Raw genomic sequence first — 17893 nt, forward strand, 5'->3', positions numbered from 1 at the left:
TTTCGATAACGGCCATTTATCGCAGTGTAGGCTATTTGAGTAGGCACAGTGTGTGTGTAAATTGACACGTAAAGTGTAGATAGACAATAAACTGTCAATATTTCGGATTCGAATTTGATAAATGGTTTTTGTTTTAACGCGTGCAAACATCCCGAAGCTCACAATGAAACCATCCACGCACCAAAGCTTCCTGAAGTTGTCCAGCTTCCACTCCCCGTCCTAATGCTCCCGCAGACCCCGGTCCTGTTGCTGCATAGGTGGGGTTCTCTGTCGCATGTATTCACTGGGGGGGGGAGTTGTTTGGCTCGGGATCCCCACCGCATTGGCCAGGATGAATTTTATCGACCTAACGTCATGCCTGAGAGCTTCCCCTCCCGGCAACACTGATAGAGCAGCGCCGCTAGGGGGCGTTAGTGTGTAACTTCCGAGGTGCAGCATCGACGCAGTGCTCCACGGCAGACTCTCTTCATTCACGGTGCTGAGTTACAGTTTATAGCAAGATTAAGGAAACCCTGTCTCGTTGAAACACTGCAGAAATGGCAACTTCAACAGGTTTGTCTATTTATTGCATTTGTTTGCTTTTAAAGTTGAAACTGCATGGTTGTGCTATAATGAATGATCAAACTCAATTTAAGATGTGTAGCCTACTGTTAAATGACTTGAGACTTGAGAAATTTGCTGTTCGTCGTGAATATAGCAACAAAAAAAAAAAAAATTCAATGAAATGGTCTGTTATACTAATTCAGTATCATTTGACAGGAATTGGGCTAATAGGCTATAGCTAAATTATTACATTTAACGTTAGTTGTCCTATATATTCAGCGATTCCAGTCTCATTTAGTCTATTTCCTAAATTTGTTTGCATACTGCAGATAATGCAGAAAGACAAAGTCATAAAGCTTTGTAAAGACATGAAGGTAATTAAAGTAGGCTATATTTTAGAGTGAACTAAGAGAGGAGTGCTGAAAATCGCTGTGTAAGCGGTTATAAAACCCTGAATTCTCACACAACCGCATCATTGCGCTAGAGTCCGATCACAGAGTTATGTATCTTGCATGTTATTTTCTATTTTTTTTTCTCTCTCATAAATATAGGTACTAAAAGCTCTCAATATTGGCAGTTTGGACAGCTTTAATGATTATTACTAGAGGAAAGTCCACTTGCCATTTGCTAGACTGCAGTTCTTATGCATCCAACAGTGTTTTCGCTGAGCCTGCAGCCTCGTTATGCAGCTGATCAATAACCCGAATTACTGACGCTCTCAGGTGAAAACCCTCGAGTTTGCAAGATGCCCTTCTGCCTCGTACATGCTCAACAGCTAAATGAGATCACTATTTATGTGATTAGTATTTCAAACGATTGCAGTCTGAATGCATTTCAGCTAATAAGCTCGTTATTTGAGAGCTCATTAGACTCTGACTGTCCAGTGTAATATTTCTATATGCAATAAACCAGCATCTGTCCATGGTGCTGAACTCTGTCCCCTGCATTGTCTTCCTTATTTCACTCCATCAACTCACTGTGAATCATTCCTAAGATCCATACTAAGTCTATTGTAGGGGTTTGTTGTGTTTCATAGTTGTTAAAAATATTTAAATGTATTTACAGAGTCATTCATGTATACGGACCAGAGTGCCTTTCATTACGGTAAGGTTGTGAATATTACATGGAAATGCATTTATTTTTAAATATAAAGCCAATAAAGAAGTATTTAACCACTCTTGATTTCTGAGCTCAGATTATGAGACGTTGCAGACCACGGGTGTCATCCTTGCTGTGGTTATGTTTGTAGCCGGGATTCTTATTGCTCTGAGTAAGTAATGGCTGTGATGTTACAAAATGTTATCATCATCAAGAGTGACATTATTACAGTCAGTCCAGTTTTACTTCAGTCGGTGCAGTGAATACATTCAGTTCTCTCAGTCCACCAAACCATTTGTCTAAGTATTTCTGCAATGTGAATATTTTTGTCATTTTAAATGAGACTGAATGTAATTCTTACAAACTGGCCAAATTCTAATTGTGACCCTGGACCACAAAACCAGTCTTTAGTAGCACAGGTATATTTGTGGCAATAGCCAAAATTACATTGTATGGGTCAAAATGATTGATTTGATTTTTTTTTTTTTTTTTTAAAGCTGAAAATCATTAGGATAATGAGTAAAGATCTGTTCCATGAAGATATTTTGTAAATTTCCTAACGTAAATATATCGAAACTTAATTTTTGATTGCTAATATGCATAGCAAAGGACATCATTTGGACAGCTTTATAGGCAAAGTCATATTTAGATTTTTTTTTTTCAGATTCCAGATTTTCAAATAATATATTGGCCAAAATTTGTCCAATCCTAACAAACCATACATCAATGGAAAGCTTATTTATTCAGCTGTCAGATGATGTATAAATCTCAATTTCGAAAAATTGACCCTTATGACCATTTTGTGGTCCAGGGTCACAACTGACCCCAATCTGAGTCCCTCTCAGTTATATATTTCACCATCTCTAAATGTTTCTTTGCCCTGACAGGTAAAAAGTTCAAATGCTCGAAATCCAAGTAAGAGTTTTTCACACAAATGTGCAGCCTTGACTGTGCATGTGGAATGAGTCCGAATAAGGATGAGGAAACGCCCTGAAAGAAAAAAAAGATGTACATCGAATCGATGGCCCCATGTCTGTTCACTGGAAAGCTCCTGTACTCTTTGAATGCAGCCCCTGGTTTCTAAAGTTATTGGTTTCTGAACTGAGTCTGACCAGCTTCTTTTTTCAGCTCAACAACACTGTCTATCCATTCAAACAACAGCATGTTTTACTTGCACGCTCAGATGTATCAAAGAATCCTGCTGTATTGTTCATACTGTGAAAGCTGCAGTTTGTTCAATGTTTTAAACAAGAAAGCAGAAAGTTTGTTGTTCTCACATCTCCTAAATCAATTAACTTTAAAGTGGTTAGGCAGTGTGTATCAAGACTAGGCTACCTCTACACTGGCTACATTTGAAAATGCATCTTTTTCACTACATTTTAGGGTTTGGCCTTCCGTTTACAGCTGTGGTTTTTGAAGACACTCTCTGAAGTGGATACATTTGAAAAAGTTGAAATCTGGGCTGTAAAAGTGGAGTTATTTTAAAATGATGATGCATATTTAGTCACGTGGTGCATCTTGCTCTGATAGATATGGTGATTGAGTGGCGATTCTGAGATATTTTGCTAACAAAATAATTGGGCCAAAAGAAAAGCATTAAAACTTTATTAAATAAGAATTTTAAGAAGTTCATCAAGCCTGGTCTCTCGGTATCATCTAAGTGAGCTTTAATTACATTTTAAGCATACGCAGTAAGATGATTTAACATTTTCCTATATTTCAGTGTGGATAAGAAACTTTTGGAAAACTCTTAAAAACTGTAGTGTGGATGGAGAATGTTTTAAAATGAAAATGCTGTTTTCAAATGTATCCAGAGTAATGTAGACGTAGCCTGATGAAATGCTCAGCATGTCAACCTGGGATGATCTGAATCGTTTGATAATATTGACGTTAGGCCGTTGCATTAAATCAAGCAACGCTACTTACATTTGACTAAGGAGATGCGCATGCTTAATGAATATTTCAGAGTGCAAGACCAGGGTTGTTAAACTCAGTTTCTGGAGGGCCACAGGTCTGCAGAGTTTAGCTCCAACTCTAATTAAACACATCTGAACTAGCTAGTCAAGGTTTTCATGATTACTTGAAAACTAAAGGTAGGTGCATAAGTTTAGCTCTGTGCGTTGGAGCTAAACTCTGCAGAACTGTGGCCCTCCATAAGCTGAATTGGACAGACTAGCATGGCTTAGTGGGATAATTGTGTGTTTTTGTTTCTTCCCTGCAGATCTAGTCCAGTGGAAGGTCCTCAGCCACCAAAGACAGAAGGTACACTACCACAAAAATTATTTAAACAAATAAAATAGTCATATTTTTGTACGCTTCATGATTTTCTTTTTTTTCTTTTAGTTCCACCTCAGACAGTGTAAAGCATGTGGTGCGACAGGGCGGCCCATTTCAACGAGAGGAAATGCTCAGACGCACAAAGTTGCTTACAGGAATGTGGAGGAGAGTCGAACCTGCTTGACCTCTTTTTGTAACTTCAGCTTAAATGCTGATCTGTTGCTGTATTTTTAGGTCTCTCGGTAGCACACGTGCTACATTGTTTCTTTTGTGTTGATATCGTGTGAATGACACCATTCATGATGCATCTCACCTGACCCTAGTTATTTTACTCATGCATGAATTGTTTGCTTTTAATGTTGTTGATATTATTATTATTATTATTATTATTATATGAGGCTTAGATCTAAAAGGGCATTTATGGAAATATTCACAGAAGCAATCGGGAATAATGATTAGAAAACTAGCAGACTTATTGAATTACATTGAAGAGCTCATGTTTCATCTAATAGATTTCAGTCCTTTAGACAGATATGAAGTTAATATTTTCACTCGTTTACATTTTAATGAACAGAACATTCATGAATTTGTTTGAATAAATTTAAATTGTATGTATATACATATATAAATATAATTATAAATTATTTGATTATTCGTTTGAATAAATTTAAATGGCTCTCCAGCATGGAACTATATGCAATCCTGTGTGCCACCCTGTAACTTGTGCATGCCAAGTTTCAACAAAATGTAAGACAATTTTCTAGTTGTCTTAGTCTTGTAGTATATATTTATTTATTGTTTTAGAATTTGAGTGTATTTGAAATACATTTGAAAGGGTTTCACAATTATTTTTGTCATATTTCAGTATAAATTTAACTTATTACCATTAACAGTTTTGACGTCAATCATAACAAGATAAACTGAAACGCATGGCTTTTCTGTTTACAGATTAGTCATTTGGATCAGTAAAATCAAACATTACTTTACAGAGGGCTTAGAAACTATAGGAAAGTCTTGCCTTAAGAACTAATGGTGCAGTCAAATACAAACTAACTAGTAGTTACTAAGCCAACTTTACATCTCAATTTAAGTCAGACTTCACGAGTGGCTGATGCAACCCTTCCTTGGAGGTACACGTGATCTTATGTCCATTGTAACAGCATGACTATTTGACTACTGTATTCCTGTAAACAAAGCACTTTAGAAAGTAATACCTCAGTTACTAAAAAGCAAATTACTTAATTGCAACTGAATGTATTTATGCCTCATGTATTAATAAGAAAGCATCCATATATATTTCAGAGAATAATGAGCCACTGCACATCTGTTTGATCTGCATGGAGGAATGCTTATGAATTCATTACAATTCACTTCTTTCATGAAAGGTTTTTTTTTTTCCGCCTTGAAGTAATTGAGTATGACTAAACATCCACAGCAGTCATAATGAAGAGCTCAATACGGTTACTATAAGAAAAGGTGTTTTTATTAATCATCCAAATGTTAGTCATGTACCAAATACATTTGGCTCAATAAAAGATCCTGAGTTACAGAGGTTCGTTCTTGGTCTTATTTAGCTTTTAATTCGGCTTGGTCAGTTGACATATAATGCAATACACACAAACACATTAATAAAACATTAATGATTTGCAGAAATACATGGATACATTATGTGGTTTATTAAAGATGACACTTCATAAACAATATAAAAAAAAACATACAATCAAGCAAATTTTAATGCTACTTTATATACTCCCAGAGTTTGGTTTTGTCAGATGGTTTCATTCATTGAGTGTTTGTGATATTTGTTAAAACGTGAGCAAAGTTTCATAAATTAATTCCTTGGAAGGCAGTTTGCACTTTGCTTTCAAACCAATTCTCATAAATCCTCAGACCTCTCTTTGTTTTACAAGAAAGTGACATTAGCGTGTGTTTTCCCTCATTTGAATTTCCAGAGGGACTCTGGGTACTTCAACACGATGAATCATGCTTTTCACTGACTCAACAACAACATACTCAATATCTGAAATCTTGATACAAGATGGACACTATCCCCACATAAAAAAAACCTTTCCTTTCATACTATTCCACTGAAATAACATTGTTTAATCATATTAATGATTGTGACACCTTGATTCTGGTAGGTCTTGATGACAAAACTACCTTCTTACCTCAGAACACCCTGACATTTCACCCCCTCATATATGACTCATCAAAATAACACATTCACATACATGGCTGGATGACACATCTCCTGTAAGGACAACTATATGATATCAAGTGTGCTGCTGAGAAAAGTGCATTACATAGAGAACTGATGTCATTCATATCAAACAATGAAATAAATAACTGATCTTCACCCTGAGTGAAAGTAACATGGACATGAGCACAGAGAATAATATGCAACATATACCAGCCAAAAGCTATATAAATACATCTCTAATCAAATAAAGAATATCTCACTGATACAGTGAGTTCAAAAAAGCAAACCAATATGGTTTATAATCGAAGGTGGAAACTCGACTGGTACTGACAATCCTCGTGACGATTTCATTGAAATCACTATTCATGAACATGCTAAAACTTGCGTTCATCTTTAAATAAACTGGGAAGCAGCTTTATGGTACAGAATCAATGAACGATCCTTCAAAAAATATACTGTCATACTAAAAATGATGAAATATGTGAAAATCCTCATAAAAGGATACAGAAGATCAACCCATTCTTCTCCAGAGATTACGTTTTTGGGGTTATTTTTTAAAGCTCTCTGATCTTAACTCTTTTAAAACGGTTTTTCATTCACATCTTGATGGTGAACGGTTAGCAAAATTATCAAGACGTTTCATGTGCATACTATTGTTTGATCCAGATGACTGCATCTCTACTGGAGAAGGTGGGATACGCTGGGACTAAAAATCAGTCCTGGTCACTCTTGGTCCTGTAAGGATGTAAAACGCCGCCTAGAGGAGGCACTTTTCTTCTTCAAGATGAGCTTGAGCTGAGGGAGAGAGAGCGAGAGAGGGAAAATGGTGTGTCAGTTACTGTATAATCTGTTCTTTTCTTTCTATGCTGTTAAAAGAGTTAAAAAAGTAGAAACTGTACAAGGGAATGTTTTTGCATGGCATGTCCAACAACAGGCCGACTGGTTGTTAATAAAGAAAACCTCTCACTCGCTCTCCTTTGTCTCCGCTCTGCAGCAAATGAGCAGGCTGGTCGTTCTCCAGGTTGCGGATGCTTGGATCAGCACCACGACTCAGAAGCAGCCGAATCAGTTCCTCCTGAAAGAGGCTTCCATGCAGCCCCGCGGCCATGTGCAGAGCAGTGTGTCCATGAGCCTGAGAGGAGACACACATCTATAGATAATCATGTCCACACTGTTGTCTGTTTTTAATTAATATGTCCTGAAGTTCTGTATATTAGACGTGCCTATTTTTCAGTGACTCTTCTTCAGGTAACACAGTATTTGATGGCAAGTGACTGTCTTAATGAATGACTTAGTAAATAATTCATTAAAGGGATAGTTCATGAAAATTCTGTCATTTACTCACCCTCATGTCGTTCCAAACCCGTAAGACCTTCGTTCATCTTCGGAACACAAATTAAGAAATTTTTGATGAAATCCGAGAACTTTCTGACCTTGCAGAGACAGCAACGCAACTACCATGTTGAAGGCAGTGGTTCAACCGTAATGTTGTGAAGCTACGGGAATACATTTTGTGCGCAAAGAAAACAAAAATAATAACTTTATTCAACAATTTCTTCTCTTCATGCATGCGTCGTGGTACTCTCTGAACCCACATCGAAGACTGACACAGAAGAGAAGAAATTGGTGAATAAAGTCATTATTTTTGTTTTCTTTGCGCACAAAAAAGTATTCTCGTAGCTTCATAACATTATGGTTGAACCACTGACATCACATGGACTATTTTATCGATGTCCTTACTACATTTCTGGGCCTTGAACATGGTAGTCCCCTTGCTGTCTATGCAGGGTCAGAAAACTCTCGGATTTAATCAAAAATATCTCAGTTTGTGCTTCGAAGTTCTTACGGGTTTGGAATGACATAAGGGTGAGTAATTAATGACAGAATTTTCATTTTTTGATGAGCTATCCCTTTGAATAGATTTGTTCAAACACAATGATTCTTTCTTAGGAACAAAACAAGTGCTGGTCTTTATGAGTAAGTCAATTAATCACTCACTCACTTATGAACGAGTCACTGAAGTGTTCACTCAACCAATACATTCAAAAACACTGATACATTCTGGAATGTAAAAGATAACTCTATTTATGAGTGAATCATTAGGTCGTTCACTCAACCAATTCGTTAATAAACTCTAATTCATTCTGGAATTAAACAAGTGGCTGTCTTTGTAAGTGAATCATTCGCTCAACCAACCGATTCAAAAACACCGGTTGAGAACGAAACAGATTTATGAGTGAATCACCGAGTCGTTCATGCAACAGATTTGTTAAAAACTCAGATTCATTCAGGAATGAAAACAGGTGACTGTCTTTACAAGTGAGTCAACCATTGATTCATTCAGTTAACAGATTTGTTTATAAATAGTGATTCACTGAGTAACAAAATTTCATTACCACATGTTGCTGGAATGGAGCAGTTAAATTAGCTTTAGCTTTATTTGAAACTATACTATTGTATCTATGTAAGTCACTCAACAATAACTTCTTGTTCACACCCACAATAGTGCTGTCAGCCAAAATTTCACAACAGCTGCAATTACTTGGGGCACGAGGCAAGCGTGATATTACTTGAGTATGATTTTGTATGTATATGAAAGCAAATGCAATGTCGTCATCATGTGTCTCACTTTCATGTTGATGAACGCCTGCATATTGGAGAGTTGGAGGCTGAGGAGGAAGCGCACAAGATGGATATTCCCCTCCTTCACTGCCAGGTGAAGAACTGTCTTGTTGCTTTTGATTTCCTGAAAAAGACAAAGGTATACCAGTCAACAAAGTGAAACCGAAGCAACATCAAAGCAAGTGTGGCATGAATGAGATTTCCTCCTCTTGCGGCAGTCTCAAAATGAAACCGCTCTATATGGAACAATGACAAAATCAATTGTTTGTCTGTCTGTCAGAAAGGAACATTTGGGAAATATATAGTTTCTTTTCCTATACGACAGAAATCGTTACCATAATTTGGAAACGTCAATATCCGTGATTTGTGTGTTTCTAACTTGGGGACCGTAAGATGTATACTTATATTCGGCAATGATGCATTAATGATCAACAGTGCCAATAGATTGACAATAATATTTAAAACCTTACAAAAGATTTCTATTTCAAATAAACACTGTTCGTTTGAACTTTCTATTCTTTAAATAATCCCGAAAAAATGAAAATTGAATGAGCGTCACTGCACCATCTGTCTATACACCAAGGGGTCCTTTAGCAATAATTAACACATTACCTTATTATCATTGAGATTAAACTGTACTGAAAATCTAAAATATTAAAAGGCCATAAAACGGAGTACCTGGCTGAGAACTGAAGCTCCAGCATTAATAAGAAGCCGCAAACACATCAGTTTATCTTCTGCTTGAGTCTGTAGACTGCCATCAGCTAACCATGTTGAGGATGAGGAGGCATTTATAGCCTTTATCGTGGCACAGTGAGAGATCACTGCACAATGCAGAGGAGTCAGACCTAAAGATACCAGACAAAAGCAAGAACGGCCATATATTATTGTCTCCTCAGATGTTACTGTAACTGTAATGCTTATGGAACACTATGTAAAGGTTTATACCTTCAAAATTACGAGCCTCCAGGTCCACTCGCAGTCCAGCATAGAGAATAACCTATTAAATCATAGAAGTTTAGAAGCATGCTTTTTTGATTTTTAAAATGGATTGCAAATAGGCGGTCTCTCACCTGCATGACACGAGGGAAACCATAGGTGGCAGCCAGATGAAGTGCAGTTTGACCGTTGACGTCACAGATGCTGATGTCCGCACCTAGAGAGAGTAGATCCTGGACTATATCTGGCTGATTGGCAGTTACAGCCACCAGCAAAGCAGTCTGGGATTCAAGAGAACAGATAGTCAGTGAGCACATTAATAAAAAAACATTTGAATTAGATTTAACAGTATTTTGTCGTGATATTCACCTTGCCCTTGTGTTCTTTAGAGTCCAACTTCCCCAGTTCACTAAGTTTCTCCGCAGCAGCAAAAGCATATTCCCTCAGGCCTTTCGCGGTGTAGATATGTAGAATGCTAACAGAGAGTAAAAATAGAGTTTCACTTTTCATTTACAGTGCAGAGATGTCTTAAAACTTTGCTGTTTTCAGTCACTTTTCCATAGGATTTACGCTTACACTGTGGTTTCATTAGTTAAGAAACGCACAAGACCTTGGTGGACCCCTCTGGTAAAACACCTAATGTGGTAATCTGCGGAAATGCATTAACTGAACGATTTCCAGAAATACAGTAAGATTTATGGCTAAATAAGACTGCAAATGATATTTGGGTCAATTACATACACTCTTAAAAATAAAGGTGTTTAAAAGGTTCTTCACAGCAATGCCATAGAAGAACCATTTTCGGTTCCACAAAGAATCATTCTTTAAAGAACCATCTCTTTCTTACCTTTTTATAATTTTGAAGAACCTTTTTTCGCCACAAAGAACCTTTTGTGAAACAGAAAGGTTCTTCAGATGTTAAAGGTTCTTTATGGAACCATTTAGACAAAAAAGGTTCTTCTATGGCATCGTGAAGCACCTTTATTTTTAAGACTAGACTTAAATTAGACTTTTTTGTTTTGGTTTTTTTCAGTAAAAAGTTGCTTCTAATGTTTTCAAGTGGTGTAACCAAGAAGTAAAAAGTAAATGTAAAAAAAATAATTTAAATAAATTTGAGTGTACATATATTAATTATAAAAAAAAAAAATAGAAATAATAATTATGTAACTTTAAGAAATAATGAATTCAGAAATATTATTCCGTTTTTTTGGCAGTCACACCATGTCGCACAACCCTTGACAACATCTTTTGAAAAAGCATAGAACCACTTTTTTCTCAGAATAATAAACTAAAAGCTTATGCTAAACTACTTAATTTTACTAATAAACTTACTGACCCATTTTCTTGATAAATAAATAAATGATTTATATAAAAACTGTTTATTTAAAAAAATATTTAAACAAGCATTTAAACAATTTTCAATTGTTCAAAAGTGACAGACTTTTACAATGTTACATATGCCTTTTATTTCAAAGAAATGCTGTTCTTTTGAACTCTATATTTATTATTCTGAAACCACATCAGCATATTAGATGATTTCTGAACAATAATGTGACACTGAAGACTGAAGTAATGTCTGCTGAAAATTCAGCTTTGCATCACAGGAATAAATTTCATTTTTAAATGTATTAAAAAAAACATGAATTTTAAATTCTAATATTATTCCACAAAATTACAGTTTTACTGTATTTTTGAGGCCTTGGTTAGCGTAATAGATTTTTTTTCAAAAACATTTAAAAAAATCTTATTGACCCCAAACTTTTGAACAGTAGTGAACTCATTTTAAGTAAGTCCTAGGCTGCTTAAAGCTACAACTACAGACCATTCTTCCAAACGACACCTGCACACTGTAAAAATGCAAAAAAAGTTGAGCCAACTTAAAATTTTAAGGCAACCAGCTTCAGCAGATTTTTGAGTTTGCTCAACTTATTTTTGTGGGAGATTCTCACATTTTTGTTGTATAAACTTGTATAAAAGTTGAGAAAACTCAAAAATCTGCTGAAGCTGGTTACCTTAAAATTTTAAGTTGGCTCAACTTTTTTTTTTTTACAGTGTGGTTACAGCATCCAATGTAGTAAATCTCCACCCTAAACAATATTCAGAATATCTTCTGACTTACGTGTCCCCATCATCATCCTGCCAGGTGGTTCTACTGTAATCCATGTTCTGCAGGAAGACTCTGGCCTCCTGCAGCTTCACCATATCCATCTGGGGCCTGAACTCTTGGAGAAGGTATGGGCTTGTGTGATCCTCTGCTCTGGATTCAGATGGCCAGCACAAGCCGGAGGTCTGAATGGGGACAGTCCCAGTCATATCAGTCCCGGCTGCAGTTACAGGGCACTCTGTGATAGACTGTGAAAACAGAGAATAGATTGATTTTTTCATTCATAATATCCTTTAATAATCATGCTGCCTGAAACACTTATAGAGCTCTTACATATTGCTGTGTTGTCTGGGCATCCTGGCAGTCTTGCATCTGCTGAGGGCTGTAGCCAGTGGCAAGAATCTGTCCAGTCTGGGTAAAGTTTTGTGCAGCGGAGGAACTAGGCATGAACGGGAATGGGCTGCACTGCTGTAGCGAGGAATGTGCCTGGTGAATGCTGGGAACTTCCCATCGGTCATATCTGACTGCTCCCATATCTGTGTAGCTTGAACTGGCTCCTGCAAAGAAAAGGTATAATTTTTTAGATGTAAAAGAAACTGGAGTCTCATTTTATAAGCAAAACCCTCATTTAGCAGAGATGGTCGGACTCACCGGCTGTGGGAGATTGTCCTGATGCCAATACCTGTTGGAAACATTTTGGAGGATTATTAAAGTCATTGGTATCAGCCTTAAGACATTTATGCTTAGAAATATAATAATTTGACTCACTGGGACAGATGCAGCGCCACCAGCAGTGTAAGATGCTGCAGAGCAGGAGGGAGGTGCTGAGGAGGTCTCTCTCTTTCTCTTCTGCTCCAGGAGTTTCTTCACTGTGGGCAGAGGGTAACACGCCTTTTCCTTCGGTGCTGTGGACACAGGAATACACTGTTGTTATATTTATGATGTTTTCTGTTTAAATGCTGTTATATGATAAATAGCCTACACCATTCAAAAGCTTAATGCATCAGCAATGACATTAAATAGATGAAATGTGAAAGTAAAGATGTTGTTCTTTTGAACTTTCAGTTTCATCCTGAAAAAATGTATCATGGTTTAAAAAAAAAAAAGAAGCTGTACAACATTTTCCAACATTGATATTAATAAGAAATCTTTCTTGAGCAGCAAATCAACATATTAGAGTGATTTCTGAAGGATCATGCGACACTGAAGACTGGAGTAAAGGCTGATGAAAATTCAGCTTTGACATCACAGGAATAAATCACATTTGAAAATATATTAGAATAGAAAACTGTTATTTTAAATGGTAATAATATTTCACGGTATTACTGTTTTCACTGTATGTTTGATCAAATAAATGTGGCCTTGGTGACCAAACTTTTGAACAGTAGTAAATATCTTATCTACATGGTTATTGTTGATTTATCAATATTTTCAATATCAGCAATAATATTATGGATTTTTATGATATTCATTTATGACGATTTTTAAAATCTCAATAAATAAATGCGTAATTTATAATCCAATAATATAATAGTGAAACTTACTGGAATTTAGAAGTAGTGACAATCTTGTCCAAATAAATGGTACTAAATATTTATTATTTGCAGGATATTTTAGATCTGCAAATCTGACATTTCTAATAAACCATTTGTTTTACAATGTCTTTTTAATGCCTTTGATTTTGAAACAATCGATTTGAGTAAAACATTAATCATATAACCATATTCAGTATATCTTGCTGGATACACATTTATTGTTGTTGTTTTCGAGTAAATCTGATTGATTTCTCCAGTAATGTGATTTCCCCAGGGCCGTTTTTAATAACAGGTGCTGGTATGACTTAAAATGTATTTTCTTTGTGTTAGTCACTAAAAGAAACTGAAAAAGACAAGAATGCAAATATCGGAGGTTTCCAGTGGGCATCAGTTACGTATTCTAGAGCAGAAGGAAGGAAAGTTTCTTCAAAATCTTGACCCCAAACGTGAGATAAGAACCAAATTTCCACCGAAGGAGCATAATGCTCATCCTCTCACCCGTGAGGAAGGTATTCCATTTGGAAAAGAGGTGGTGAGGTTACGTCTACCTGTCTTCTTCATCAGAAACCCTGCGTCTATGGAGACGGTTCTCATAGCACACTCTCTGTAACTATTTCCTTTTCTCCGTTACGCTCTTCGTGGCAAACCACATCTTCTTCCTGTTTGAGTGACGTATGTCAGAGGTGTATGAACAGATGCTTAGATACTGATTCAGAGTCAGATTTGATGCCTGTCGAGCATTTCGTTGAGTGGCAGTAATGAGCTGAAATCAGCCGCATAGATCACAGCTAAATTGCTATACTTCATCCAGCCACCAGGGAAAAAAAAGAAAATCTAATATAGATGTTTATCAGATTACTGCTTCACACACAGATATTTCTTACAAACACTGCAGTGTGAGAGAAACACTTTGAAGTTATTTTATTATCTTTTATGGGTATGTCAGGCTTATATTACGCACCCCCATGGTCTGATAATAGTTTTGTATACAGTATAACTACAATAATAGTGTTTCGGTTTATTTATCTATTTATAGCTCAGACAGAAGAACTACTTGTTTCATTCTGCAAGGTATCCCTTTACAGGAAAAGTGACTGGTTTCAGCAAAACATTAAGTAATTCTTATGGTGAAGGGAATTCAAAAGAGGAAGATGGAAATTCCATTGGGCATAACCTTGAGAGGATCATTCCTTTCCTTATCTCTCTTGTTTGTTCTCCATTCCAGTTTATTTTAGTTACTCAATTTCTCGGGCTCTTACTTTTTTAAGCTGACTCAAAAAGAGAAAAGATGGGCTTCTGCTCAACACTGTATTTATATACAATGGACATGTATAACTGACAATAAAGTTCTATATTTACGAAAGATTAAGAAAAAAAACAATGGCTATAATGTCTTTAAAGGCACACAAATTCAGAAAGTCATACTAAAATGTCTCAATATATATTTAAATGATTTAGATTTATTTACTTTGTGTAGGAGAGACCGGAGAGAGGTTTAACACAATGAGTTCAGTTTAATCAAATAGAAAATGAGCTGCAGGGGTGAAATAATTGTTATCCACGACCATTACTCATCTGAGGTTACAGTAGTTGTAAAAATATAAAGCATTTACATTCACACACAGGACGCTGTCCAGTGTACCTCTTATCGGACCCACAAAGCTCATAACAGGACAGTATAGACCTACAGTTTCTACAACTAACTTCATGTGACTAACACCAACACACACAGTCTATGTTTTTAGAATTATTAGCCTAGGTTTGACTTTTTTTTTTCTAATTTTATTTTAATTAAAAGTAAAATGAAATGGGGGAAAAAAGTTAAATCAACGTTTGAGAGACTTTGAAAATGTGTTACAACAATCACCAAACGTTATTGATGTGAACACCTGATAGCCTATTCATATTCTTTAAGGCTATCTAATAGCAATGCTTCTGTTATCACTCGCAACAGGTTTAAAGGTCACATGACACTATACACGAGATTGATTTTCATGCTTAAAATGTCCGAAAGAGTGGGCATTAGCGGCTGGGATACCCTCGCACCTCTGTCTGTAATTTCAAAGACGGAAATCCCTGGCCAGTGAGTCACGCGCGTGGGTGTAACGCGGGGATTCCGTGGCTCTCGCTCCGCTATCTGACTATAGACACTGTAAACCTATTAACTCATGAAAAAAAACAAAACCCCCCAAAAAAAACAACTTAGGTTGCACTTTATACCTAGACATTTGGCATATTCCACATGACATTATTTCAAATGCGTGCTGATATATTTTCTTTAGGCTATCATTTTCACATGCTCTTCTCTGTAAAATTGAGACCCACACCCAACAAAAACGGGAAATGAAAGTCGAACAGGGAGGAGTAATTTATCAAGGGGTTTGTCCAAATAGCTGTAAAAAATGAAGTCAGTGCCTGACAGTAGGCTACTCTATATGTTGTTGGGGGATCCTTCATTCAAATGAGTCTATTTTTAAACGGTCGTACATCACTGAACTGACGTCATAAAAAAACATGTAAACAGCAAAAGATAAAGGTAGTATGCCATATGTTGTTTGTAGCAAAATACTTGTATTTAATAGCCTTTGTGTATTTAGTTAGATTACTTGTTAAACGCTTAGCTATGTCAATTTATAATAGAGGTCTTAATATAACCCGAACACTGGCACCTGTCTCTTGTCTTACATTCTCTCTCTCTCGCTCTCTCACACACACACACACACACACAAGATCCAAAAGCTGTCGTTGGGTCGGTATCTTTAAAAAAAAAAATACACCTTTGTATCTTATTTACCCCTAAAAGGGGAATGTTAGTACCTGAAAGGTTGTACCTCAAGTGTACATATCAGTACCTAAATGGTAGTCTAGACTATATATTAGTAGCCTGTACTAGTGACAGCTATTTTGTACCTTTTTCCTGAAATAGTCGGCTATTTTTGTCTTTTTTCTACACCATTTCATAAAACCAACTTATATTCCCCATCGCTTTGTGCTGTATAAATTCAGTCAATAAACAAAAAGGTCTTATTACTTACATTTCGGAAAGTGCATGTCAGAATCCCTTTTGCTGTCTTTAATTCTCGGCTCCCACGCCAGGTGAAATGATGTCAGTCGCAGAGCAGCCTCTGATAAATGTCAACTCCTCGAGTCACTGCCTGTTATTAACTGATTCCGGCACGTTCCACTATGTATACAGAGAGCACGTTGTATTTTGCCAGCCCATTTTTTTTTTTTTTTTGTAGCTCCGCCCAGAACGGATGAAGCTCTCTCTCTCTCTCTCTCTCTCTCTCTCTCTCTCTCTTTTCTTTGGATATCTGGTCAGTGACAAATAAAGATGTCTGAGATGATAACAAGGCGAAATTTTAGTTTCAGTTGAAACTTTGTTTCATGTTTTTGGTTTGATTTCATACAAATTTGAAAAACATTTCTTGTACTAAACTATTTTCCAAGCACCTTTAATATACACAACCTAATAATGTTTAGGTGTTAGTTATAATTTGAACTCTTATAATATATTAAATATAGGCTATATAAAGTAAAATATTTTCTGAATTATTTTAGTAAAAAATAAAAATGACTGATAAAGAATTATAAAATAACCTCAAAATTTCAACCTCATCATACAAAAAGTTTATTTAAGAAATTGTTGTTGAATTTCATCACTGTTGGAAATATATTTCATATAATAATTTATAGTAATATAATATAGACAGTGCTTCTATGTAGAGTTAGTTTTTTTCTGTGTGGCTGAACACTTCCTTTTTCCCCCCACAAAAACTTTGATCTGCTAATTTGCCTCAGAGATGTTAACCATTTTGTCCATTTCCTCCATTCTCACCATGACACCAAAACTGTCTCTTCCTGCTCCTCCTCCACCTCCACCTCCACCTCTACCCACTCATCCTCTTCCAGCTGCAAAAAAGTGGAGAACTTTAAATGCCTAAGCTCGACTGCTATTCACTTTGTAGTGGTCTTACAGTTATTTGGTGTGTATAATGAGAAAAGCACTCTTTAAATAAACACGATGATAAGCATGATAAGTGCACACTTAGTACAGCCTGAAACAGTACTTTAAAAATCTGATCTGAGATGTGCCAATTTGAAATACTGCATTGCCACTCCATACTTGTTTGTTCTTGTAGTAACATGCTTTTGACTAACCTCAGTGTAAACCAGCTAGCTGTAGATCTTTAAGAGCAAGATTTAGAGCCCCTCCATTATGGGTCCTTACAAATGTAAACAACATAAGCCATTTTGAGTATTACAGCTCTTTTTTATTTTTTATTTCTTAGTGAACTTACATTCTAAAAGAGGAGTGGAATTCAAGTAGTCTATAATTAGACCGAGGCAGTGTCTCCTGGTTTGTGGACAGAACTTCTGTCTTCATGGCTCCATCTAGTGGCCAAAAATATTATATACGTATACATAATGTGGCATAAACATTCATTGCATCATTACATCATCTACAAATAAAAAAGAAGAAGAACAACAACATCAACAACAAATGAGATTTTATCATTCATTTTATTAAAATATTAAATAAATAAATAAACAAACAAACTAAGCTGAGATCAG

The 17893-nt window shown here is 36.1% G+C and overlaps 2 protein-coding genes across 4 annotated transcripts; one reads left to right on the forward strand and one right to left on the reverse strand.

Annotated features, from left to right (window-relative positions):
* The first annotated feature begins 417 nt into the window (after nt 1-417).
* fxyd7 (FXYD domain containing ion transport regulator 7) lies at nt 418-5467 on the forward strand. 2 transcript variants are annotated; one of them, XM_058746256.1, is made up of 6 exons: nt 418-552; nt 1609-1647; nt 1739-1813; nt 2529-2556; nt 3863-3903; nt 3985-4140. In XM_058746256.1, exons 1-6 carry the CDS (start codon nt 537-539, stop codon nt 4002-4004), a joined length of 219 nt encoding a protein of 72 aa, XP_058602239.1. In that variant the 5' UTR covers nt 418-536; the 3' UTR covers nt 4005-4140. The 2 variants fall into 2 exon arrangements, with proteins under 2 accessions (XP_058602239.1, XP_058602238.1); XM_058746255.1 differs by lacking the exon at nt 2529-2556 and having other exon boundaries at nt 3985-5467.
* LOC131521491 (NF-kappa-B inhibitor delta) lies at nt 5384-16470 on the reverse strand. Of its 2 annotated transcripts, none has more exons than XM_058746247.1 (12): nt 16354-16470; nt 12552-12688; nt 12435-12465; nt 12117-12340; nt 11799-12031; nt 10049-10154; nt 9814-9960; nt 9689-9740; nt 9419-9588; nt 8748-8864; nt 7086-7250; nt 5384-6913 (listed from the first exon to the last, which is right to left on the reverse strand). In XM_058746247.1, the coding sequence occupies exons 1-12, from the start codon at nt 16367-16369 to the stop codon at nt 6842-6844; spliced, it is 1470 nt and encodes a 489-aa protein (XP_058602230.1). In that variant the 5' UTR covers nt 16370-16470; the 3' UTR covers nt 5384-6841. The 2 variants fall into 2 exon arrangements, with proteins under 2 accessions (XP_058602230.1, XP_058602231.1); XM_058746248.1 differs by lacking the exon at nt 16354-16470 and adding an exon at nt 13817-13915.
* Between the last annotated feature and the right edge of the window lie 1423 nt (nt 16471-17893).

This window comes from Onychostoma macrolepis, chromosome 16 (assembly GCF_012432095.1).
Source record: "Onychostoma macrolepis isolate SWU-2019 chromosome 16, ASM1243209v1, whole genome shotgun sequence".
Taxonomy (NCBI): Eukaryota; Metazoa; Chordata; class Actinopteri; order Cypriniformes; family Cyprinidae; genus Onychostoma; species Onychostoma macrolepis.

Bases quoted from the DNA above. Each gene is read 5' to 3' on its own strand.
- LOC131521491 (XM_058746247.1), bottom strand. The intron at 12,341-12,434 runs GTGAGTCCGACC...TTTTCTTTGCAG, and splicing joins AGGACAATCTCCCACAGCCG to GAGCCAGTTCAAGCTACACA. The intron at 9,589-9,688 runs GTATAAACCTTT...TGGTATCTTTAG, and splicing joins GGAGGCTCGTAATTTTGAAG to GTCTGACTCCTCTGCATTGT.
- fxyd7 (XM_058746255.1), top strand. The intron at 1,648-1,738 runs GTAAGGTTGTGA...TTCTGAGCTCAG, and splicing joins CCAGAGTGCCTTTCATTACG to ATTATGAGACGTTGCAGACC. The intron at 3,904-3,984 runs GTACACTACCAC...TTTTTCTTTTAG, and splicing joins TCAGCCACCAAAGACAGAAG to TTCCACCTCAGACAGTGTAA.